The 26401-nt window shown below is 38.8% G+C and overlaps 1 protein-coding gene across 1 annotated transcript in view; it reads right to left on the bottom strand.

The window, feature by feature from the left end:
* Window positions 1-2659: 2659 nt before the first annotated feature.
* The window catches only part of ppargc1a (peroxisome proliferator-activated receptor gamma, coactivator 1 alpha), a 53230-nt gene continuing 29488 nt past the window's right edge, over window positions 2660-26401 (bottom strand). The window contains exons 4-12 of the mRNA XM_015377295.1: window positions 24067-25405; window positions 23148-23193; window positions 22872-22945; window positions 16744-17962; window positions 13369-13461; window positions 12109-12229; window positions 9073-9194; window positions 8605-8756; window positions 2660-3483 (exon numbers count right to left, since the gene is read on the bottom strand). Coding sequence (XP_015232781.1) covers window positions 3380-3483; window positions 8605-8756; window positions 9073-9194; window positions 12109-12229; window positions 13369-13461; window positions 16744-17962; window positions 22872-22945; window positions 23148-23193; window positions 24067-25405 — 3270 coding nt within the window. The 3' untranslated portion in view covers window positions 2660-3379. The remainder of the gene's footprint in view (window positions 3484-8604; window positions 8757-9072; window positions 9195-12108; window positions 12230-13368; window positions 13462-16743; window positions 17963-22871; window positions 22946-23147; window positions 23194-24066; window positions 25406-26401) is intronic.

Below are 26401 nucleotides of genomic sequence, written 5' to 3'. Positions count from 1 at the left end.
TCCGAGCAAGTTTCGCTTGGATTGGTTTTTAACCTTAATAAATAATAATAATTGAACTTTATTGTTCTCACATTGGATACATTTACCTCTGCATTTAACCCATCCCCTTGGGGAGCAGTGGGCTGCCATCATTGGGCGCCCGGGGAGCAGTGTGTGGTTAATGGTCTTTCTCAGAGACCTAGAGTGGCAGTTTGTGGGAGTGGGGCTCGAACCCAGAACCTCCGAATTCCAAGCTCTTTGCCCTAAACACTAGGCATCACACTCCAACGCATCAACTCATCAGATTTTTTTTGTTTTTTTTGGCTTCGTAAAGTGATTTAGGCACACATTACAATAACATCAATTATATTGCCTGTTTTGTGTGTGTGTGTTTTTTTCCATATTATTACAACACAACATCCAAAAGTGAGTTAAAAAATATATATTATCTGGAAATGTTTAAATTTAGTTAATGTCATAGGTTTCAATGTACCCATCCCCCTCAAGAAGAAAACAAACAAGACTGAATCAAAATGGTTCTTAAAATCAAAAGAACAAGGACATTAAGACGCACAGAATAAATATGACAGCCAACACGCTCATGGATAGACAGTTTTTCAAACACATTTTCCCTTTATTGGCATGGTGAGGCTGATGAGAATTGCACATATAAAATAAAAGTCACAAGAAAGTCGTACAGTAGGTAGAACCACAAAGGCATTGGTAAGGACTTGGCAGAAGGCAACGTGAATAGGACACAAACAGGTAGCGACAACCCCTAACCCCTTTTCAGAAAACACACACAAAAAAACACACATACATCCCTCCAATCACACCTTTAGACACATACACACTTACCAATGAACATTATCGTCCTTCCAAAAGAAACGTGATTACAAAACAAATGTTTAAGCAGTGGCAACAAACTCAACGGCTCCTTTCATAAAAAAAAAAAGCCCACCAAAGTTGTAATTTGAACTTGGAGGTGTTGTAATATATTGCTACTCTAAGCAATTTACAAAGCATTTTTACTTTTTTTATTACAATGATTAAAGCCACATCTATGAAGTGGGACACGACACCATTACCCAAACGCTATACATACAGCAAAAAGAAAAGAGCTAAGCATTATCATAAAAAAAGGTAAAGGGATTTTTTTTTTTTTACATCCTTCAACCAATTTTTGCCTTTTTGCATCATTAAAATTAACTGTTTCTTGTCTCCGAGTCAAACTCCATGAAAGGGAGCCTGTGATCAGCTAAGCTTTTATAGTTGGTTTTCTCATTACTTGGCTCTTGCTAAAAACAGGATATTAATTGAACCAGAAACCGCAAGGTTACCTTTCATGTCACGTTGACGGCGCTGTGATTTCTGGACTTGGACAAGGGAGGGGAGGGGAGGGTTGAGTTGTTGCGGTAGCAGCATGTTAAAGAGAGTTTCTTTTGGCTTTTGGAACGACAAATTTAAAAACTGTGCCAGTTCAGACAGCTGAAAAGAATGTATTTAAATACATTTTAGGCTTTAAACCAGCCGCTGTCCTCAAATAGCCATGCAACATACAACAATCAGCTTTGACTGGGCATGTTTTTACACACACGGGGTGGAGTTAAAGAGTCAGTCACATTTGCACAGATGTCACAAGGAAATGCGTATGTCACAATCACAGAGACTCAGCTACATCTTGAAGAGGAGGGGTAGTGGATGAGTATTAACTACTCCAGCGACTGGGTAATGGGTCAAAGTCCTAAAAATCGCACAACATTAGGAGCTAAAATACAACTCTGAAAAATAATTTATTGCTTTTTTTTTTTTACATTAATTTTTTTCTTTAATTTTGATCATAATCGCCACTATTGTCATTTTTTATTAGTGTGAATAATATCAGTGGTATACATGTTTTACATCAAATACAAGATCTTTATAAAATTCAGGAAAAGGAAAATTGTAAACTTTAGTTTGGCATTCACATAATCAAGCATGAGCGGAGTGATGATGGCAATATTTAAGTTTTCGCAACAAAATTTCTATAAAATCATTTTATTGCTTCATGTCATCTGTAACTTATTAAAAACAAGTGAACCAAACAAAGTCAATCCTGAAAAAAGAATGAGGGGCTGGACTGATAAGCTTGATTGTTTCGGAAGGCATAGAAGGTAATAACACTCCCACCAAAGCGTTATTTACTGTACACCCTGTCTAGTGATTGCAAGTTAAATAACAAAAATCAGTTAACATGAGACATAAATAGGAAAAAAAAATAAGGTACACCATTTTAAAATGGAGCCCATAAATATACTTTGATTCAAATATTAAAATAAATACATAAATATATCTGTGCTGATTGGCTGTTTACTCTATCAAGGGTAATCACCTTTTAAACCCCAGAAAAAGAACAAATATATTATGTAATGATGGGTGATGGTTAAAAATGTGGAACAATCATGAAAAACACCTTAAAAATGTATTTTAGACTGGTTGCTTAGGCAAAAACACTGATTGACAAACTTTATAAACACATAAAACTATACATGGTTTCGCAGTTTTTCCCCCACCAAAACAAAAGAACTAAAAAAAGGAACATTTGTTCACATGCTCTCACAAAATGAGCAATTGGACATGTCTTTTTTTAATTTTTTCTTTCTTTTTTTTTTTTTTTTTTACAATCATATCATGTCTTCTAAACATCATGTAGGTGTACAATATGTTTAACAGTATTGTAATTACTACAGATCAACATTCTGAATTAAGAAATTTTCTCTTTTTTTTTTAAAAAAAGGCTGCGTTTTACAGTGCATAGCTGTAACAAATAAAGAACTCTGATATGTACATAAAATAAAAATAGTCCTTTTTTAATAGCATTTGTAAATACACAGCTACATTACTCCTTTAAAATGTAGACCACAATGTTACTTTTTGAATTTTACCTTCAAAACTCACTTGTCTCACTTTCCTGTTTGTAATGTAACACCAGATCCAAAATACCAGACTTAAAAGAGTCAAAAGAAAATCAGGAGCAAAGGAAACAGATCTGACTGAAAGAACTGCTTGTTTTTCACTTTAAAAAAAATGTAGGTATTTTAGTGCTTGGAAAAAAGGAAATCAAAAAGTCTTTCCTTCTTCTTTTAACTGGTTTTACAGCAGTAGAGTGCATCCAAGTTTGAGAGTTGACTGGCATTCCCAGGATGAAATGTTTCTTCCCAGCTCTTGAGCAGCTATGTTCATGTAAACTTTTATTCTTAATATATTCATTTATTTTGATATAGGTCTATAGAATTCTTCTCAGGAGCTCTTTGACAGAGCATAAAACTTCTGGTGGTCTCATCGCTGATGAGGCGAGAAACGACGTTGAGGTATAAGAAGTTCCTCTTTGTGACACAGACATCGGGCGCCCCGGAGCTGGTTACCTTCTCAGGCTGCGCTGGGCCTCTCTCAGCAGGCTGTCAAAATCCATGGAGTCATATTTGCTCTTCGTGGAAGTTGGATCAAAGTCATCCGAATGGGAGTCTGGAAAGGAGGAGGGAGAGTACAAAGGTTGAGGTTAATGTCAGGCAGGACACTGAAACTAACAACTGACCTCCAGAGTCTTTGTCTAAAAAAGGTCTTGCAATGTTAAACTACAATCTTATTTGTCCATTGCAGTGAGGCTTAACTTCCACAAAATCATAAAGAGTTAAAAGAAAACCTTATTAAATTGCAGGTTAATCATCAACATACTATATACTCTGTCTGGCCGCAGATCAGCTGCAGTAAAAAAGTAAAACTGATGTCAATGAGTAACACATAGTTATAGGTTCAAACACTAAAATGTGTTTCCAACATGCTATAAAGTTTACTAAATTAGCATGTGTGCTCTTAAGTGTGGATTTTTACTATTTTCAACATAAATGCTAGACATCAAGGGCTTATCTGGGGTTAAATTGTCATTTTTTTTAGGGTGGGTTTAGGCTGGATTAGGTTTAATTGTAGAAGTCCCAACAAGGTGATTCCAAAATATTTCTTACATAAAAACCCTGGCCTACCATTTATTATAAAGGAAATGAAGAGAGATCTCTCTGGTCTGTCTAGTCTTTGATGGATTTTTTTTAACCCTTTTTCTGAAAAACCTAAGTCAAAAATACTGTTTAGCTGCTGTAGGTGGTTTCTTACCCCTACAACTTAATGTTTTCCATGCACTTGTGAATAGCAGAGCAGCCCTAGCAGAAACTAACTATTAACCGTTCTCAGGGTTTTTGTATTGGATCTTATTTCCCCAGATTGTAGTTCAGATTCAAATTTAGAGCTTACAGAATTTAAACGATTATGACCCCTGATCCCATCAAGGCTGGTATGAGATGTCCCCCATGCAGGTAAGAATTGACACATTATGACTGTGAAATTACGTATTGCCTACAACTCAGGCCCCAAATCAACTGTTATTGTCATTTTCACAAACTGGACTAAAATTGGATTAAGGAATGTAAAATATTTCTTAAAAACAATCAAAAAGACCAAGGGACAAAAAAAATTAAAGAAGCTAGGAAAGGTGAGATAACAAAGCCTCAGGTAGCAAAGTACATTGTTTTTGTTTTACGTTCAGTTTTTTGTTACAGCTGGCTCATTTAATTACATGCAACGATGGTACAGATTTTGGATATCTAGAGCAAAGCCTGAAACTTGGAGAGAGGCAACAGTATCAAAATAGTCTCCTGTATGTACTGTTTTTCTTGATCGACCTGATAATATATAAAGGGTATCTTATCTGACCCAACAGACAGCTTCACAAATGGGGCCCCTACAGGGCCCAGCAGCACACTCCACGAGCTTTGAGAAATGGGAACGACCGTGGCAGCTACGAGACGCCAGGCTTGATCTAATGCATTGGCCGAGGGCTGAATTGTGTCTCGCCGCACACCTTGAGGGGTGAAAAATATCCTAGCGTGCTCCTCAAAACTAATGGACACTGTCACAAAGACAAACAAAAAAAAAGAATTAATGGGAAGAAGTTTTGGTACCCCAGTAATATAAAATGCCGCTCAATCTTTTTAACATGTGCTATGTAAAACAGTCTACTCTTGACACCGAGGTAGTTGAATGGAGACCATTCTATTTCAACAGATTGAAATTTTGACACAATATCTGTCCTCAAGGCTTTGGGATAAACAGCTGTTTATTTTTGTCAGATTCTCTTTATAAAAAAAGGCTAATGGCTGGAAAAGCTTTGGAATTGCAGCATTCATTTAGGAAAATGCCCTGTTTCTGTCTTTTGACCCATGGACTTATATTGTGGTGATTTAGATTTCTGAGAGTTACTGTCATCCGAAAATGTCAATCCTTATCTTAGATTTCATCGTCAAATGGAAGGATGGCCTTTTGCTACAGAGTGAAAACTGAAAATAGTAATGTTTCACATAAGGTTTAAAGAAACATTTTCTTCACTGTGTAGAGAGAAAGAAAATTGTATTATTGTCTCACATTGAAAAAGACTAAACCTTTCTTGTGTTAGGTAGGTAACAATCAGTACTCAAAGTAAACTTAAATGGTCCAGTACTGTGTACCAGTAAAAGATTAAGGGACGATATGCAGTTATGGGATGACATGCTGTTTGCTATAATATGCCATGCTGTTTGCACCACCAACTTCAGAGCACAGTTACCAATCTGAGAACGCAGTCAGACTGGTCTGAAGCGTTTAAATCTCACATATGGTCATTTAATATCTTTCTGGTGCACATTTAACTCTGCCAAACTGCTCAGCCAGCTGAGCTCTTGCACAGCTCTGTGATTACATTTAGCTCCTTTTCTGTGCTTGCTCCGGGCCAATGAAAATTTTTAATCTTTGCACTTTCACCAATGCCAGGAATGATCTTAAAACCAAACAGTAGTGACAATGCACCCTAAGGAAACAACTGAATAGTACTTCTTCTTTGAGTGACATTGTGGGTAAATTTCTAAAGAAATAAACTAAAATATCTGAGAGAAGACTGTGGACCTCGATATATTTTCCTTATCCTTTGTTGCAATGCCGGAAGTTCTAAAGTCATCCAATTTCTCTCTTTGCCTAATTCAAACAAAGTATAAACAGCAAGGCAATGTTTCACATCCAATAGGGGAAACCTTTTATGTCCAAGAGAACTAATGTTATCTTGTTTTAAGTGTGAAAGTGTGTACCAACATCAGAACTAAAGCAGAAAATCTCAAGATCCTGTCTGAAATCATAATCCACAGTCAAATAAATCCTTTGTCTGCATGGTCTGAAAGGCTACTTGAAGAGGAAGAAGCCATCAGTTTGAATACAACATAAAAACTCATATTACATTTAGCTGATAACCTGTTCAAACAACTATAATCTTTATAGATATGTCTCGTGGTCTAATAAAACTAAAATAGAAGTGTTTTGCTGCCTTGACAATCATTACATTTAAAAGAAACAGTAGGAGGCTCGCAAGCCCGATATCATCAGAAGGCGAAATATTGGATGTTGCATTTTAATATGTGTTTGGTGCAAGATGGACAGGTAAACGTTGCAAAATACTGAGACAGAGGCCGTTTCTCAATTCACAAGAACACAAGCATGGACTCGTGTCCTCACCAAGTATGTTCTTGAGAAGAACACAGGAAAGTGTGGACTCTGGGAGAACGGGAGCATGCAGCATAAATATGGGTCAATTGGACCAGAAGTGTACTGGTGACATCACCACAGCCTGCATTTCACCTCCTGTTATTAATAGTCTCTAGATAATCATAAGTTCTTACGGAGGAATAATAATGAACACACTCAGATAAAATTAACATTTTGCCAAATAAAACAAAATAATCACCATTAGAGCCATTGGTACTTCACACACGGCTATGCCGAGAGAGGGCCGCTGCAGACGGACTAAAATTAGCCCTGGCTGCTATTAGCCTCGGAGGTCCAGTGGTTTCCGCGGTACTCTCAACATTGCAACTTTGTTTTTATTACCACTAAATCAGTAAACGGACCATATTGTGGCGCCTAAAGTATAATGTTCTCGCCTTAAATGTCTTAAAACGTACTTTTTAAAAAATTTTCTTTTATTAAAAGAAAAGAGAACTTTTCAGTTAATACTCTGAGCTCTGTGAGCGTGCCACCGGAAGCTGTTGCTGCTGGTGCATTATGGGACAGCTGTCTATCAAGAACAGACATGTCTGCTCCGATGCATACTTGGTAAAGAGGGAGGCGCGAGAACAACATCCAATGTTTTTTTTTTCTATTCTCAGTCTTGTGTTCTTGTGAATTGGAACAGTGCTAGGGCTGAGACTGATGACGTTTCACGAGCACATAAGAACGCACAAGTACACATATAGAGAAACGGCCAGAATCTCAAGACATTAGCCAAATAGTTAAGGTGGGGGTGTAGGAAATAGTGTTCTAATTAGACAAAGACTTATTCATATCACCAAATCAGTTCTTTAAATATCAGAAAGACATAAACTGAGTCTCAGAAAGTTTGTGGGCCTGTAAAGATATGCAAGAGCTGGGAATCCCCCAAATCCTCAAACAGTTATTCCATTTCTGGAGAAACTGGAAAACCATTTAGCTAACTATTATGAGAAGCTTGGTCGCAGACCAGGTTAAAAGACAGCTCTAAAACCTCTGAATAAAAAAAAAAAAGTTATCTCCCTCGTTTTTTGACATTTAGAAAAAAAATGCATATTGCCAGTCATCCAAATGATGCTAAAACATGGCACATTTCCTTTGATTTAACCTGAAACCAAAGGAATCTTTTATACAATCCTAAAAACATTTCTGGTTTCAACAGAAGCAGGCCCATCTTTAGGCACTGGAGAACCATCAGAAGAGAAAGAGGTACATGACTTTTTGCATGTGTCAAAAGTAGGACACGTGAATGGAAAAAAAAATTCCTTGATTTTACTGCTTGCTTTCATTATTTATCAAATGTTATCAAATGCATGAGTCAACTGTATGCTATATTCCTTCTAGTTACACCTATGTATGAGTGTTTGTGTATGTTTACCTGAAGGAATTACATGAATATTGATATCCTACAATATGCCATGAGACCCACACAGCCTGAAAAGGTGGTAGGGTATATGTAGGCATAAGTATCTTGCTGCTAGGGTGACTGGATAAATGAACATCGTCCGTGCTGTATTGAAAGCAGATGGACTTAAAAACTGCTGATACCTTCCTCACATCCATCCATCTTACCTCAGCTCTTTGCTAGTCTTTCTTTTTCTTTAATATTTTCCACTTAATTTTCCTCCTCAAAATTCCTAAAGGGATTCCTACGTTTGTGTATCTATCAGTGCATTAAGCTGCCAATGCTTTTAGGTGCTGTGTTTGCTCTCTAACTTTGAAAAAAGCAAAAGCATCTCTCCTATGTCCGAGTGAGTGATGAGATATCGTTCCTTTTGCTAAAAATACCACAGATACGAGGGGGGGGGGGACTGAGCTTCATTCTCTGCATTTTCCCAGGCTGATTTGGCCTTGAGGCCTTGTGGGACGTTCTAAACTGAATGAAAAGGGCTATGGTTGGAAATGGAAGCATCACTTAATTCTACTTTACCACTTCCCCGCATTATTTATGTGTTATCTTAATGACAGCCTTCTAGACAAACATGTTGCATAGCTGGTTGTGGAAAACCTTTAAAAAGAGGAACTCACCCAAGTCTGTGTATTGTGATTTACTGAGCTGCCTTTGTCCATCGAAACACAACTCAAACTGAGGCTCATTTGATCTACGGAGGGTGTGTCCATTCTCAAGGGCGGCAAAGGCGTCACAGGTGTAACGGTACATGATGAAGCCAAAATTGTCCCTGGTCAAAAAATAGAAAAAGGGTCAGATGTTCCCATAGGATAGCAATGATTCGACAGAGGGTTTTGTTTTAGATAAAAATCATGCTATTTATATGCAAAAACGAATCAATACAGGTGTTTCTTCAGTACAAAGATGAGTCAGGAGAAACTGTGTATTGCAAAGCTCTGTCATTGTCCGTTGCAATTAAGTTTGGCAATGGCACTGAGCAATTAATTTAGTTAGGAACTCTTAAAAATATGTCACCAAATTAGCCGAAACCAATGCCAGACTACAGTTAAAATGCACTGTAATGCTGTAAAAATCCTAGAGCTTACCCATCGTCCCTTAGGTTCACTGCACATTCTTCAATTTCCCCAAAGACTTCAAAGCGGCGCTTCAGCTCTGAGCGGCTGCAGTCGGACCTCAGTCGCCCCACATACACCACCCGTCTTTCCTCCTGCTCGTTAAAACAGCAAGACAGAGACGGCGCAAAGAGATTAAAAGATGGTGGTGTGCTGGGGGAGGGGAACAGTTTTTTTCATTTCCCCTTCTCTTTCTTCACCGGGCTTAAATGAATTGGTCTTGATCACTCCTGTGGATACTGCTGCTGACTCTGGGCCCCTGTTTTCATTCCCCCTCTCCATCTGTCTGTTTGCTTCCTTATCTGATGGGAGTAGCAGTTCGGAAGCGCCTTCAATCTACCTTGACACCACAATTCCTCTTTTCTCTCCGCAACTCATCAACCCGAGGCAGAATGATTTTTATCAAATGATGCCGCGTCTTAAGTTTTTTGGCTTGGTTCCTCTTTTGGTAAGTCTAAAAATAAAGCCACAGGGTGACTGAATCATAAATCAGAAAAGCCAGCGTTAGTTGCAAGATACAGAAATTCTATTTTTCACACTAAAACGCTTTGATCCTTTTGAAAACATTTTATACACAAGTGAAATGCAGCAATAGATTGATGCAAAGAAGGATATCCCTTCATTTCAGAGCTTACATAGAGGTCAAGCTGAAGTAATTTGGAAAAACCTGCAACAGTCAGCAGTTATCGCCATTGATTAGTTTTGATTTCATGTTCAAATTAAATAATTTCTAAACCTTAAGCACCTCAATATTATCATTTATTGCAATTACTTAGTACATTCTTCAACCTCTTGCTGTTTAAAACACTGTAAGCGAATTTTAACATCAAACTCAAAAGTGATGTTTGCATACAGTGTGTCAAGAAAAGCAGCAAATCATACAAATCGGATGACCAACTCCAGAATTAGATTTAAAAGAAAAAAAATTAACAAGTGGATAGGCCTTTTAAGGTGCCCAGAAGCACATAAAGACTCACGTCAGGTACATTACTGGCACTGATGTCCATAGAGAAAGGGCTTCTTATGGAATTCTAGTCAAAGGACAAACTATATGATCCTACCATTGCTCACTTCACAAAGAAAGACCAGCAGATGGATTTTGTTTCATCTAATGAGGTAGGCCTTTGTTATTGTCAACTTACTATTCACACTGGATTGATATTATGGCCCAGGGAACGTTTAAGTTATTTGTCTTTGTTGTAAAGCTTGCTTGTAGAAAGTCCAACGCAAACTGCCTGTTGTTAAATTTGAGAGCCAATCCCTTCAAAGTTTGGATTTTGCCCAAAGGTTTGTATTTTCACTAGTACTGTTTAAATAATTTAGGAGGTTTTGTGAAAGCTTATAAATGTAAACTGCCATTTCAAATGGTTTTTGTATGTGTTATGTGCCATGGTTTCACACTGGTGTCCATGGCATTTGCTACAGATGTCCTTGTCAACAGCATCTCCTTCAAACCCCTTTGATGACAGTAATTTCTGATGTCTTTCTGGTTTGCCTCAGCATAGTGCAGATTTCGTCCTTGGAGAGTATATATATTTAACCAACCATGTAACCTAAATCCTATTCAGTGTTTTGGAGCTAATTTTGAGAAAGTGTCTTGTTTCTTGGAGTTTTACAATGTTTTTCTTTTTTTCTGCTCTGGTTATGGCCCATTCTTTGGGCTCACAATTCCAAACTAAGTCTATATCATATATATTTATATATGATATATTTCATGTATAAATATACATATATATATATTCATATGGCTATTTGACCAAGAAGGAAAGTGATAGGGTGCTGCGCCAGATGACCTGGCCTCCACAATCACCATCACCGGACCTGGATTCAGGTCTGGTGATGGTTTGGTGTGGACCACAGAGTGAAGGCAAAAGGGCCAACAAGTGCTAAGCATCACTGGAAACTTCCTCAAGACTGTTGGAAGACCATTTCAGGTGACTATCTCTTGAAGCTCATAAAGAGAAGTGTCCGAAACAGTAATCAAAACAAAAGGTGGCTACTTTGAAGAATGTACAATATAAGCCATATTTTCAGTTCTTCCCCAATTTTTTGTTAATTATATAATTCCACGTGTTAATTCATAGTTTTGATGCCTTCAGTGTGAATCTACAATTTTCATAGTCATGAAAATAAAGAAAACTCTTTGAATGAGAAGGTGTGTCCAAACTTCTACTCTATACTGTGTGTGTGTATATATAAATATATGTATATATATATTTAATATATATATATATATATATATATATATATGTATATATATATATATATATATATATATATATATATGTAGAGGGTAAAGTAGACTGAGCATGACAGAGACTCGATAGGGTGCTTTTTTTTATCTACTTTTGTACAAACTGTCTTTGACAGTTGGAGCTGGACTGTTCATTACTATTTGTCTCTCCATCTCTAAAAAAGACTCCAAGCATGCTGAGCCTGAGCTCGCATTACTGTATCATTTTAATGTGTGTTTTATCAATGGGTGGTAGCTTTGTCAGCCTTCCTGAAAGCTGAATAATTCCCCCTGAGACAAGGAGAGGGGGTTAGATGAGGGGGAAATGCAATGTTTAGTGAAATGTGATGAATTGTGTAATAGATACAAAAAGAGAAAAAAATCCCCCCCAAAAAACCTATGAACATTTTGCTTCCTTCCTGTTCTTGGTGCTATTTTCACATTGTACCCCGTGGTGTGATTAATAGGAGTGGACAGTGTTTCCAGACAACAGAACTGTTAAAAACACGCAATCCAGAGATAAAGAGGAAGGGCCTGTCGCCTGAATCATTCAGAAATTTAGTTTGTATGTATTCTCTTCAGTAGAGAGATGCTCTGGCACGTAGCAGAGGGCTGGAGGGTGTCTCATCTCAGTAATGTGTGTCTGTGGGAGGTTTCTGTGGGCTGTGCCACTGTACTGATTATGTGCTCTTTTATCAGTGTTGTTCCAGGAAGATGAAGTCGAATAAAGCTTAAAAAAACAGGGAATGTAACTTGAGATGTGTAAATTTACTCACCACTGCTTTTTGCTTTTGTTTCTCCCTCTGCTCGGCCCTTTCAAACTCCCGCTTCTCGTAATCCAGGCGGTATTCCTCCCTCTTAAGTCTCTCATGCTGGTATTCTTCATAACTGTCATATCTGTACAGGAGAGAAGATGTGTCTGACTTTGATAACTCCTCCCCCTTATTCCCCACCACATAAACAGCAGCGTGTCTGCCCGTACTCATGAGGTACAATCGCCAGTATCTGCCAAGGACACATCTGGCAATTCCAGAGAAGTTTGTTGCAAGGTGAAGGAGATGGACAATCATTAAGATGTCTTTTTACTGCCACCGAGAAGCCGAAGCCTCCACAGGATGGGCCCGCGGGAACGCCGGGCGAGCAGCACAGTTGGGGACGCAAGCATCTGCCGCTGTCAGCACATCTTCACATGTCATTACTTTCTGCTTAGTTAGGGCTTCATCATAAGGGAAAGCGCTACTGTCATCCAAACAACCTAGGCTTCTACAAGACATGTTTGCTAAGTTTTCCACTGATAACTATTATACTTGTCAAGTGTTATTGGGATCTCATTGCCAAATCAGTTCAGATTGGGTTCTGAGATTGGGTCAGTTTATGCCAGTACTTCTCAGCATATGAAATCCTACCCTTCTGCTGTGATTCTTAGAAAACTACAAATGCATTTATTAGGAGACATATCAGCAAAGAGCTGGGAGGATGAATGTTCATTAGCTGATTTTTAAGTCCTATCATAAATTTCTAATTAGATATGGATCTGGACTTTGACTGGATCGTTATGTGTCCCTTTAAAGCTCTAATAATCTTTAATCTGAACAATTTTATTGTACCTCTGGTTGTATATTTAAGGTCATTGTCCTCCAGGAAAGTGATCCTCCCTGGGCTGTCTCTAACGACTTCTGTCTCTAACAACTTTTCTGCCAGGATTGCTGTACATTTAACTCTAAGAATTATCCGATCAGCTTTCATCATCTTCTTTGTCCTGCTAAATTAGGCACCTCAATGTTTTGATGCTGTCATTACACTGTTTTGATTATTCTAGTTGTGTTTGTAAAGTATGTGCACACTAAATGCAAATAACAAAATAATTATTAAACTCTCCTGTTGAATTTTTTTCTCATACCATCATAAATCCCAGCAATTTTCCCAGAGAAATCTGCACACATTAAACATTTTCCCTTACCCGAGGCATACAACTGAGCTAAGGTTAAAAATGTATATTAAACAAGAGGGCTAAATAATTCATATAAAATAATTACCTTGGCCTGCGGCTGAGCAGAGATCGAGACTGAGGGTTGGGGCTCTTATGGATTCTGGAGCGGAAAGCATTGAGATCGGAGGTATGATGAGACCTGAAGGGAAAGCAAAGTGTTAAGACATTACTCTCTATCCAAATACATTACTTTCGATTAAAATAAAATCTGCTGTCTTCATTGGCACCTGGTTTGATTTAATATGCCATCTTCAGAATCTTTCAACTCCATTTTTTATACCACCTAGCTTTCATGTAACTCATGACAACAGTAAATGTTCATCATTTATTGCTGATTTCTTTTTTTTTTTAACACACCTGATCTGGAAAAGACATGGGCCTGCTATCTATGTTGTATGAAGATGTGGTCAATAGTTTAGACCCTTGTAGCCTGACTGTGGAGTTTTTTCCGCCTTCTCTCCTTGAGCTTCTGGTGCTCAATTATTGAAATGTTCCTGAAGGAGGAACAACTAAATAATAGAAAAGGAGAAGTTTAGGAAGCAAAGGTATGCTTCTTTAGAGAGCAGGTTAGTTAAAACAAGCTACAGCACCCTCTACTTTTTCACCTCCCAGTGTTAGTGCTAAAAATGGTATAAAATAAAAACACAGTAATCTTTTATGGTACCGGTAGTATTTCTGAAGCCAGTAGTGCCACATGAAATTCATCTTATTCTCTTTTCTTTTCACCTCAAATTCTGTTCTATGTTTTTTTTTTACTATCCTTAATCAAAGAAGTTATTATTATGTGATGGATAAATACAGCTTCAATAATGTAGTAGAAAAATAACCCAAAGTTATTAAAGTTAATTTTAAAAATGGGTTTTCAAAGAGCAAGCTTAAAATAGCACTTGCTAATTAAAACATTTCAGAACTACAAACAACTATTTTTTTTTTTATCAGTATTAAAAATATAGTCTTACAAACCTTTTTATGAAGGAGTTTTTTATTGATAGTCAACACTATTTGTTCTTCATAGTGTTTCAGGACAGTTTTCTCTGCTTTTGATGGGTTTTAGAAAGCTGCTATGTTTTAATGCAATGGTTTAACTAGAATCTAGCTAAGACTTTCACAACGTTCATTTACATTCTGAACTACTGTCTGAACAAAAAAACAAGACCCAAAAATGAATTTAGAAAGTATGGTAATTATCATGGCCACGGGTCTTTTTTTTTAGGGATTGCTTTGCAGAAATGTCAGCTGCCTCCCTCTAGTTTTGATAAGCTTTGTCAATAATTCAGCCAATGACATATTGTCTGTGGTTTCAGAACTTACAGTAAAAGTTGTTTCCCTGCTTTAAAAACTTCTTTGCATGTCAAGGCATAAACTACAGTTTTCAGTTTGATATATATCTAAACGGTTAAAATTAACTACCGTTTAGAAAAATGAGACAAAGCGATAACTAGATAACACTCTTTGGGGAACTGCAGTTATTTGCTACAGCAAAAAAAAAGAAACAAAGATTATCATGAGCGTTTGACTAATAAATCATCAGGACACACTACAGTAAAGCGAATAAACATTAATGCAAGAGCAACAGTTTCCCTCTGTTAACTTACTTTTTTTTCATATACTCCAACTCTTTTTGTGCCAGATTTTGATCAAATGCCTTGAGGCTATTACAGTATAATTTACAAGCAAGTTGATGTAGTATGAAAAGCAAAGGCCTTAAAAAGATAAAGTGAATCTAGTGGCTCAGTGGAGTAAGCTGACCTTTTAGTAATCATGCAAACAAAGTGAGTCACTGCAGTAGAGTTCGACACTAGGAGCTACTCAATGAAGCGCCACTGACAAACTCAATTTATTCATAACATTCTCTGTCACAACTTTCTGCCTCTGTTTTGCTAACCAAGAAGAGAAAAAAAAAAAAAAAAGAAAAACTCCCTTGGCATGGATGAAAGAGAGACATGGGTAATGTAGTTTTTAAAGCGGGTTATGATGATAGGGCTCTCTTCTGAGAGAGGGTTTTGAGACTTTATTCCCCCAGACTGGATTTGGCTTTTATCTCCAGAGATGCAAAAGAGGGAAGGTTTCTGATCCTCAGTAAAAACAACAGCTGCCTCTTAAGACAATAGACCTGGCATCAGACAGTAAAGAGAAAAATATATAAATAAATTCATGAAAAATGGGAGCAGGGGAGTCAGTGGTAAGAAGGGAGTGTAGGAGAGAGACAATCAAATAAAACTCCCTGCCTAGAGATGAAAAATCAAGTCCAGAGCACCTTTCATGTTATTCTATTTCATTCATCTTTGTTCATCCTGCATTAGTGACTGTACCTTTGAGAGGGTTCTTTTTTTACCCACATTGTCAAAATCGATCTAAGAGAAGCCTGCTATAAGGGGTTACTTTGGTTAGTGTGACACCAGTAGACAAGAGGGTTAGGATCAGTTTAAGGATAAACACAGGAGGGGGCAACAATTGACACATTAGGAGAGGCTAGGAGAGGGAATAAAAGCAAGTTTTATTTTTCTAAGAAGGAGCAAAGTTTCAAAAAAGGTCTAAGACTAATGTTTTTCTTATGCCATACATATTCATAGAAACAAGTACCCTCAAAAAATCCCATTAAAGAGACTTTAAGGCCTATCTGGCCTTACAGTACTCTGGATTGCTGACTGTTAAGCTGCTAAACTGGATCGCCTGCCATCACAAAGCCCTAAACAGTACATCTGAGGAGCGAGTATAATAAATGTGTTAGTGTGTATGGACTTATTTTCTTTTTTTTACCATTAAAGGACATCTGAATATCAGAGACCTCTTGGACCATCTATAGCTTTCTTGGCTCCAGATTTCTTTATCTCATGTAATCAAATAACAAACTGCTGGTACAAACTTTGTTCCATAGCAAAGCTGAGGAGCTGTAGAATTTATTCAATACTAAGCCACCACAAAACATCCATCACTGGTTGCTAAAACCCTAAGATATTAATAAGAAAATAGTGGAGATACTAATCCAAAATCAATATCTGTATTGAATGCTTAATAGATTTTAATAAGTCCACAATCCAACCACAGCATCAGACTCTGTTGGTGCAAATACTATTTTGGCTTTATGTACTCATTAATATGAACCATTATTGTGTTATCTAAAACCTTCAAATAAAATACAATGCACAACAATATTATGTAAACATTAAAAACAGAAGCCATAATCGACATTACTTACAATTTGGTCAAGAGACATCAATAAGCCAGAGTTACAAAAATAATCAACCAGTACAGCTTTCAATTTCTTTGCACAAAATCTGGCACTGCACTGTCACAATTGTGGATGCAGTCTATCATTTATAAATCTGTGTACTTCCTTCCATGAGTTATTGTCACAATATTCCTAAGTATGATTTTTCCTTTTAAAAACTATACCAACATAAACTAAAAGACAACATACCAAGAGGAGGGGCGCCTGTCTGGTGAGCTGGACAGAGAGCGCCTGCGATATCGTGATGAGGAACTGCGGGAGCCAGAGTGGGACCGAGAGCGGGAACGGGACCCACTGCCATTCCAGCAGAACGATCGGCCAGGTGACAGGAGAAGGGAAGATGTTGGGGAGATTGAACCTCGTGAAGGGGAGCATGTGGATGGTGGAGAACAAGAGGGAGAACGGGGAGGGCAGTCAAATAGAAAGTCCAGATGGGTACCCTCCCATGGAAAGACAAAGCGATTATCACGATCCTCGTCCAGCTCGAGCTCATCATGAAAGGACAGTAACCCTGGGTGCAGGTAGCTGGATCCTGACAGCCTCTGGGAGTAAAAGTCAATTTCACCCCCCTCAGGGGATTGGGGGGTTGTAGGCTTGTTTGGTTTACTGCTTTCAATTCTCTCCTGCTCACCCTGAGTAAAGAGAGCTTGTAGGGGAGGGCCAAAGTGCTTGTTGAGTTCTGCTCTGATTTCCTGGTCACACAGGGGCTTCCGGCTGGTGGCAGAAGGTGGCAATTGGTCCCTAACAACAGTGGCCCCCTGTGTGAGCATCTGAGTGATTTGAGGATGGGTATGCTCCCCTATGTCCCTTACAGAGCAAGTGTTTCCATCCAGTTGGACAAAATTCTGCTCTTTAGTCAAATCACAAATTGAGATTGATGGTGTAGAACCTGAAGATGGTAGAAAAGATGTTGACATGGCTGAGTCCATACATTCTGTGTGCCTGTTCCCCTCCTTGCCAGTGGAGATGGCACCTGGGGTGAATGTCATTTCCATAGATGTAGCCATGGAAACAGTTGCTGTGCCCCCATCCTTCTTACTGGCAGCCAGTACATGGCAATAGTCATGGTCACTGTGGCCATCTTGCCCAGCGGCCTTCTTATTGTTCCCAGTGCTGAAGTGTCCCTCAACTTCGCCCCCCACTGCACATTGAGCAATGGTGTAAGGAAGGGCGATGGATGCTTTGCTCAGCTGCGCATAGAGCTCAGTCTGTTCAGGACCCTTCTTGGCGGGGCCCCCGGCTGAGGCACCTGGGGCCAGGGCCGAAGCTCCGGCACCCAACTCACTCAGCCTGGCTCTTTTGCACGTCAAGGCCGAGGAGCAACACGAGGACAACTTGGTTTTCAGTGATGCTTTGAAAGGATTCTCTTGACTGGCTTTGTGTGGAGGCGTGGTAGGTGGTGTCAAACCTGAAGGGGTACGAAAGAAAGACAGAGTGGTTGGGTGGGCATAATGACATGCAAATCATATTATAATCCTCCCAGATACCAAGAATGCCCCCCCATCTCTTTTCCTCTATCACTCATCTATAAACTCACAGGTCAATTTATGGACAGTGGGCACAGATACAAGTCTGATTAAAATATTCACTTTCACTTGGTCTAATCCTATTTTATTGCAGTCTTGACAGATTAATGTAATGCTCGGTGTAACTTAATAAGGATGTCTTGCCCTTCTTTTTGTCTCCAACCTTGAACTAAGATTTTCATAAAAAAAATACACAAAAACACAAAACATTCTTGCCCCAGATAAATGTCATGCATCTAATGGAAAATGAATATAAGTATAACATACAATACATCCTATAAGCTTAGTTGAATTACGTTATATGTTTTAAGATTATCCTCCTTCAACACAGTTCGGAGGACACTGAATGTCTCATTCTTTAATGCACATTTTGGCATTTTTTGAGATCTACAAATGGCAAGATACTATGCCGCCACGGCAATAGAAGAAATGATGGTTGGGTTGACATTCTTTTCTAGTGCTCATAACCAACATTCCCCCATCACTCCCCTTTTCCTCCTACAGATTTACAACCAAACAGATGGCAGCTATATGAGAAGTCCTGAGATGAGCCCACTTTATAGCTTTGTTACTGCGTTCGCACAAACAGACACTGCCATTACTTTCATTCCACTCATTCCCACCTCCTTTTTCAGTCCCCCTCACTCCCTAGTTCAGTCTTTTTCGTCTTCCCTGTGTCTGCCATCTTCCGCTAGATCAATCTCCATTTCCCACCCTTCTCTGTCATTCTTCATCTTCCCCTGTTTCTGGCTCACGGAGAACAAATGTGCCCACACACACTGGCGCACTTGTCACTAACAGTCTCTCACTGGAGTCAAACTCAGACACTTTGAAACACCTACACTCTCTCTACCTCTCCTTGTTTGTTATTCCTATTTTACACATCATTCCTACCCTGCTAGTGAATTTCTATCGAATGACAGCTATTAGTATCAAATCCAGTGTTAGAATATGCACCAGTCATACTGTATGTCTTGGTGAAGAGAAGGTAAGAGCTACAGACAAAACTGAGTGTTTCTAAAGTAACAGAGCGTGTTTGGGATTTATGAGCCAAGGAGCTATCAACACCCTCAATGTCTATGCATGATTGAAGACTGCAAGCACCCATGTCCTCCAATGCCCCCCTTGTAAATGTATTTCCTAGAGAGACTGCATTATACATTTATACAATATCTACTAATCTTGCCCATTCTTTCTTACAAAAATAGCTCAGACCAGTATGAAACAACAGTATACACGAACAACTTCTCCAAAGCTGTATTCATTACCTGTCTGTCTTGCTCCTTGGCTTATGATGGTGTTTATTCACTACCAAAACTGAGGTCTTATAGAGCAGCTCAATTTATATTGGAAATAATCTACACAGGTGGATAGTTTGAATTATCTGGGCAACTTCTAAAACAGTTGCCCGCTCAAATTTTTTTTTTAGTGTATTAGTGTAACAGGGGTGCAATAAACAATACGTATTTGAAAAACCTTGCATTTGTTTTATCCTCCTTTCCATAAGTATGTGTCTCTCATCTTGTAAAATCCTTTTTTTTTCAGCGAATATAAAAAATTGTTTAATTATGCCAAATACTTTTGCAGAGCATTATAGGAGAAACAAGGGAGTGGGTCTCAGAGAATGCCTAAAAAACTTCTGGTTTATCAATGACGCTCCATCTGTCCACACCAATTTCTGCATGGGATCATAAACTAGGCGCCATTAGCAATAAGATGTCAGAAATAAATCAGAGTTAGACAAATATGTGCCTCTCAGTCAAACCTGCTATTGATGGATGATCTGTGGGACACAAACACCAATTATGCAGGGAGTGGCAAGAACATTACGGAATGAGTGAGCCAAAAAAGAAAAGTAAAAATCAAAGATAAAGAGCCTATACAAACTTTGCAAAAACCAAAAATAATTAATATGTGATGTCACACAGTAATTAAACACAACACAGCATTACTGTGTAAAAGTATTATACTGATTGAGGGTAGAACTGAAAACTAAGGTTAAGGGGCTCCTTACTTTCTGTACAGGAATACATGCTGAAGACAAATGTTTTTATTTCACTTGATATTTAAAGATAACTACTCTATTATTTGAAGAAACTACACTAACTTTATAGTAGTTCTCTGAATTCTTCCTCAATGCATGGTCATCCTGCTGTAAAAATGGAAGTACGCACTTCTCTAACCATCTGATTATCTATAACACCACCATTATCTCTATTGTGGTGGAATGCCACTCTAAATCTGAGCAGCACATGTAAGAGCTTACACTTGTGCTTCACTGGGATCTACATCCATCTGTCCCATGCACCAACTAATCTCTATGAAATGGGTCTCGGTAACCCTGAGCTTTCCAGACGAATCAACTTCCTTGCTAATATTCAATCAAAAATTATCCTAAAACTTGAAAATTCAGGTGAAGGGACTTATTTCTTATGCGGCTTTGAAACATCGATGTGTGGAATGCAAGGCCATGCAAGGGATTTGGCTGCACTTTAAAAGATTTGCCCACATGCAATAAAACAAAAGGAAATATTAACTGAGCCTGATTGCTGCCAGAGCTTAAGGAATGCTGCTCTTTTTCTTCCTTTAGGTCTCACTGGGTATCACATTTGACCCTGAGAGCTTATCTGCACAAAAGGGTTAAACAACACTTAAAGCCAAGCCAGAAACATAGACCTCTGGGGAGGGTTAAATTACTGTCCCCTCCAAGTAGAAGGTCTGGACTCACATGAGGTAAATACAAGGATCACTTCCCCTGCTGGTAAATGAATACTCAAGAGGGCCAGTATTAGAGGCTATAGGGCAATCCTTTTTATTTTTACTGACCCTGGATAATTAATTTCAAATAACTGAAAGGCTGTTACTGAAATAGTTTTAATAACCAGATAAAGAAATGAATGACTCCCATTTTGGCAGCATTACTCCGTTTTTATCACACTGAATGATGCCAAACAATGGTGCCAGCAATGAAACATAAACGCCCTCTAAAAGTATAACAGAACCCAAGTCAAAGGAAATAACTCCCTAATCAGCCTTTTTAACAGTCTGCCTCATATATTCTATACCCATTTCAGTTGTCATCCTAGTGCTGTGTATTACAAAAGTATTTATAACCCTTGAAATTTTTCCAGAGTGTTTTTAAACAAACTTATCTAGTTTTACTACCACACTCTTAAAAGCATTTATTAGCATTATACTTACACAGAAGCTGACTTAACACATGGCTGTAAAAATAAAGGGGTAGAAGTTTCAAACTTGCATGGTCCTCACATCTAAGATACATTTTCGGAAATCTGTTGCTTTTCTGCAGGGTGTAATTGCTCTGTCTAGTATTGGTGTGTTACATGCTGTCCGAAGTGATTGAAAATGGTGTAATTATACTGGGGAGATGGCAACAGCAAAACCAACTAATCAGTCATGTGAGGATGATGTGAGGCACTTGCTACATAAATCAGTACTTATGTAGCAAGTGTGTTTTCAGTTTTGCAAATAACTGGAAAGTTTATAATATTTTTTTGTTCCCATCAATATTTTCTGATATGCTACTTGAAAAAAACAAACAAAAAAACATTAAAGGTAACACAGTAATAGTCCCTGTTAAAACTCCATTTGTTCACTTCCATCTGCAAGGCTTTTGAGGCATGTCTTTAACAGTTTTGTAAAACTAGAGTTTAAATATTTTGCTTTTTATCCTTTTTGAAAAAATACATAGCTCAAGTTCAGTCAGATTGGATGCAGAGCATCTGTGAGCATCTATATGCAAGCCATGCTATGTGTATTTAATTGTATTTAGATCTGGACTTTCATTAGACCATTTATGACCAGATTCTTTTTCCACATATTTGTTGTATCCTCCACATCGTTTGTCTGGCAAATTGCAAACAGGACTTCTTTTGACTGTATTTCAACAACGACTTTAAACTTTCCAACCTTGTACAGCTAACAGCTGTCCCACCCGTACTGTTGATCTCTCCAGCTTATTCAAAGTTATCACTGGCCTCTTTGCATCTTCAGAGATTAAAGCTTTTCATGCCTGGGCCGTTATCACATCTTGGTGAGTTTGCAGCCGTGTTATATTGTTTTGTTTTTTTTTATTTGAAGAGAAAGATTAAGAATGTTCTCATACCTTGATTTAAACTTTTCAAGACTTTCTACCTGACTTTCTGCTTGTCCTTGATGTTTTTTTTTTTTTATTATACTATGTGTTCGTTAATGTTCTCTAACAATAAGCTACTAAGGTTGAATTCCAGATCAGATTAAATTGCCCTGGATATTACTTTAAGGTGTCAGTGTAAAGGTGACCAAATATTGCTTGCCAAAGCATCCATATTTCCTATAAAAAATAGTTCAAAACTAAGTTTCATTTTCTTTCCAACCAATCCTAATTAAATAGGTGTTCATTAATTATATTTATGGCTATCATTTGATAATGTTTAAAATTGCTATAGGGGGATTGTTCTGCAGTTCACTCTAGGAGAGGACTGCTGTGTTTGAGCTAATGTTCAGATCTGATTGTGAGACCTTATCAACACTTGAGATAAAAATAAAAAAAGCAAGAGATATTTTTAGTAATAAATCAAGCAAATATTTGAAAGGCAATCAATACTTGTAACTATAAAAAGACCTCCTTTGGTTTTCACCTGGAACTTTAAACTGTGTCGGGACTATCAAAGGGCCAGAAAAAGAGCCATGAACCCTTACCTATCTATAAGACTGATTGCAAGAATTAGTGCTATTCTTGGCTTATTCCAAAGCCAAATTTAGTTTCAGTAAACAGAAAGGGGTGCTCACCTGGGGTTCCGGCAATCTCCACGCTTAATGTGCGTTCAATGGTTTTGTTCTCAAAGGGTGATCCTTTGTGGTCACTGGAAGACAAAACAAATAAAAAAATTTAGCACCAAAAAGGAAAGACTTTACAGCCTTTTGTGATCTAAGAAATGGAAATGAGTCACAAAAATGCCTCAGCTTGAATTCTAATTTATATAACTTCTTTTGGCTTTGTCTTTGTGCTCTAGTTTGTTTCTGCTTTTTAGCCTAGAATAATGTGGAAAAATTTCACAGACTTACTTTGGAGACTCTGGGGTCAAAGGAAGTGGCAAGGTGGTTGGTTTGGCTGCAGAACACAAAGGAGCATGGGTAATTATTGATCTAGGTATGACAATCATGGCAGAAGAGACAAGGTCCATATTCTGCAACAATTAATCTCAAATTGGTGAAACAAATGCAATTATTACTCCAAAGAAAACCCATCTCTGTTTCTACTTACATTATACTTTTTAAATTGACCCCGTTTTAACAATTAACTCTGTGAATGTACTATATATGTATATATATGTATATATTTATTTATATACTATTTATTCTGTGAGGCAGGATGGAGTGATGGCATTTATACATAAACAGACCAGGTTTGACACAAACATATCATAATGGAATAAAAATTACTAAAAAGAAAAACATACAAAGACAATGCTATAAACAAAACATATGACATTGGGTGAGCCCATCCCTGGACAAGAAAAATAAAAGACATGATTGCATGCACCAACAGCAGAGGACAGGGGAAAATAGAAGAAAGAAAGGAGAGTCAAGGAAGCTTGTGCAGTTGCCCGAGGCTTTGGCCGACTTTTGTTCCCGCTAAGAGAATGTAGCTTTAGAGGCAGGATGCAAAACAGGAGCGCCCAGGTATTTGAGTTCAAAAGTATATATTCTGCACCGATTTTACAAAAAATAGAATGTACAGCAGCATGACAAGGCTCACCCCTTCTCCCATTTTTTTTCTCTCTCAAAAATGCCTTGGGGACTAGCAAAAGCGAGCAAGCTGTTTTTTGGTCATTGGTGTGTATGTCTTCTGTTAGACTCAAATTAGAAAACAGGTTAGTTGTGAAATCAAACTTGGAAGTGGTTAAAGCAGCAGAAGGAGTAGAAAGCAAGCGACCGTAAGGCCAGAGGTAGGGGAAGGAGGGGGGGATGCAGTCATGATTACCTAACAACAGGTTTCCCTGGTCATCGGGGTGCTCGCTGAGTGCCTGCCTGTGTGGGGGGCCTTGCCCTTGTATGATGCAGGGAGGGGAGGGCTCTGCAATGCTAGTATCTGGGAGGAGAGGGCTGAGGGGTGGGCCCTGAGAGAGCACTGCAGCAGGGCTGCCTATGACATGGTTATCATCATCATCATCAACAACAACACCATCACCATCATTATCATGGTCCACATCCTCCCCAAAGCCTCCCTGCTTTGGCCACCCAGGCTCTCGTCCAAAGCTCCAATCTAGCCCTGGTTCCGGCTGACTGATCCAGCTGTGTATGTCTAATGTAATAGGTGACAATGGAGGTCCTGGATCTGATTCCTGAGTCTGGTTTATAAAAGCAGAGACATCTTTGACTTCCCTCTCTTGTCCCTTGAACAAAATCTTGGATGGGCTCCTAGATCTCTTACCTGCCGTTTTGCTTCTAACACTACTTGCAGAGGATACTGAGAGTTGGTGGAGTTGAGCCAGAAATTGAGTCGGCCTCTGTTTGGAGGTAAGCAGCTGGCTAAGTAAAGGGTGTCCTGGCTTCACATCTCTTTTCTTAATCGTCACTGTGATGTTCCTATGAGGCGCACTGCTGGCAACGCCATTGCTACTACGGCCTTGTCTGCCAAACCCTTGCCTAGCCTGAGTGGCGCCTGCAGCCTCTCGGCAATGCTCACAGCTGTGACTCACCTCTCGGGGAGGGAGGGAATAAGAATGCATATACCTAATGAACCTAGCGGCAGCCAGACGGCCAACATTGCCTGGCGGCCTTCCTTCTTCACTGGGCGGCCCGTGCTCCTGTTTTGGGCAGGCATGGCCGCAGGTGTAGGTTCTGCGACCAATGGGGTAAGAGGCACCTTCCGAATCCTTAACCCCGTCATCCTGAGAGCAACGCTTCCACTTCCCAGACCCATGACCAGCCACAATACACTGGCCTGCAGCCCGGCTCTCACCTCGCTGGTGATGCTGCTGCAGTGACTGCTGCTGTTGTAGCTGCTGTTGAGATGACACAGCTGACTTCTTCTTGGAGGTGGTGGACGAAGTGGACGAAGATGTGGAAGACAGGGAGGAGAACGAGGAGGTGGATGACGAGGATGGCGATGAGGACGAGGATGAGGCACCAAGACCCAGGCTACTCTTGTCCCTGCTACTGGGACCCCCCCAGGTGCTCTTGGCATCACTGGCTTTGGTGTTGAGCAGGATGTCATCAGTGGCGGTTAAATATTTTAGTAGCTCAGTGCAAGGTCGCCTCACCGGGCGATTCTGTTGGCCAGAGCCCCCTCTTGCTTTGCCATTCCAGGTGCTCTCCGTCTGAGCAAAATAGAAAGACAGAAAAACAGTTGCCAATTTTGTCCATGGTTATTGTTATAGACTGTTGACCCACATTTTTCAGTGCCTTGTAAACAAGTGTTAACATCCTTTGAACTTTTTCCATAAGAATAAAAATCACATTTGTTTTTATTGCAATTTAAACATGTTCCTCCTGCTTTTTTTACATACTGAAGGCACAGTGAGAAGCTAGAAATGCCCAGCTCAAATTGTGTGGTTAAGGGTCCTGCTAAGGGAAAGAGTTACATCAGAGGTTTGAACCAGCAATCTTGTAGCCTCTCCCTGACATAAGCACTCTGCTATCTAACCACTAAGCCATCACTTCTCTGCCAATTAAAAAATAATAATGATAATTGTCAACAACAGTAAAACTTCATATTTGCCTGGGACGGCATTTACAAGCAAGCATTTATGTTTTTTTTTCAGGTCAAATTTGACAGGTCAGCACGAGCAGGCTAATAATTGCATAATGGAAGACACATTCCATGTATTTGTGTTCACATCCCTCAGTCAATGATTACTACAATCAACTTATGTCGCAATACTGGTCTTGTCAGACTTGGGCCCATTTTTATAACAAAATAGTACAGTCTAATAGTACAGTCAGTACAGTCTAATTGGATGGGGTGCATTTGTAGGCATGTCTTTCCCAGTCTTGCCACAGATTCTAAATTAAAGTTTGTTAGTTTTTTCTATTACCAGGCACATAATTTGTAACTGATAAATATTTAAAAAATACTAATCATACCTGACATTTTCTACTATTGAAACATGTCACGTACGTTTTAAAAAAATGTGAATCTGATAATAAAACCCAAAAAGACTATTATAAACCATAGCCAATGGGACAAGAAAATTGACATTTAAAATAAGAAAAAAAAATTGCATTGTCATATTTAAAGTGCATAATGTCTAATTATCTCACTTTAAAGCTGAAGTCTGTAAGTTTTTAAAAATCACTTTTTTGTCATATTGGCT

This window comes from Cyprinodon variegatus, unplaced genomic scaffold (assembly GCF_000732505.1).
Source record: "Cyprinodon variegatus isolate N-32 unplaced genomic scaffold, C_variegatus-1.0 Scaffold151, whole genome shotgun sequence".
In the NCBI taxonomy this organism is placed as follows: Eukaryota; Metazoa; Chordata; class Actinopteri; order Cyprinodontiformes; family Cyprinodontidae; genus Cyprinodon; species Cyprinodon variegatus.
Note: the sequence above shows the minus strand (reverse complement) of the source record. Positions and strands in the feature narration are given on the sequence as shown.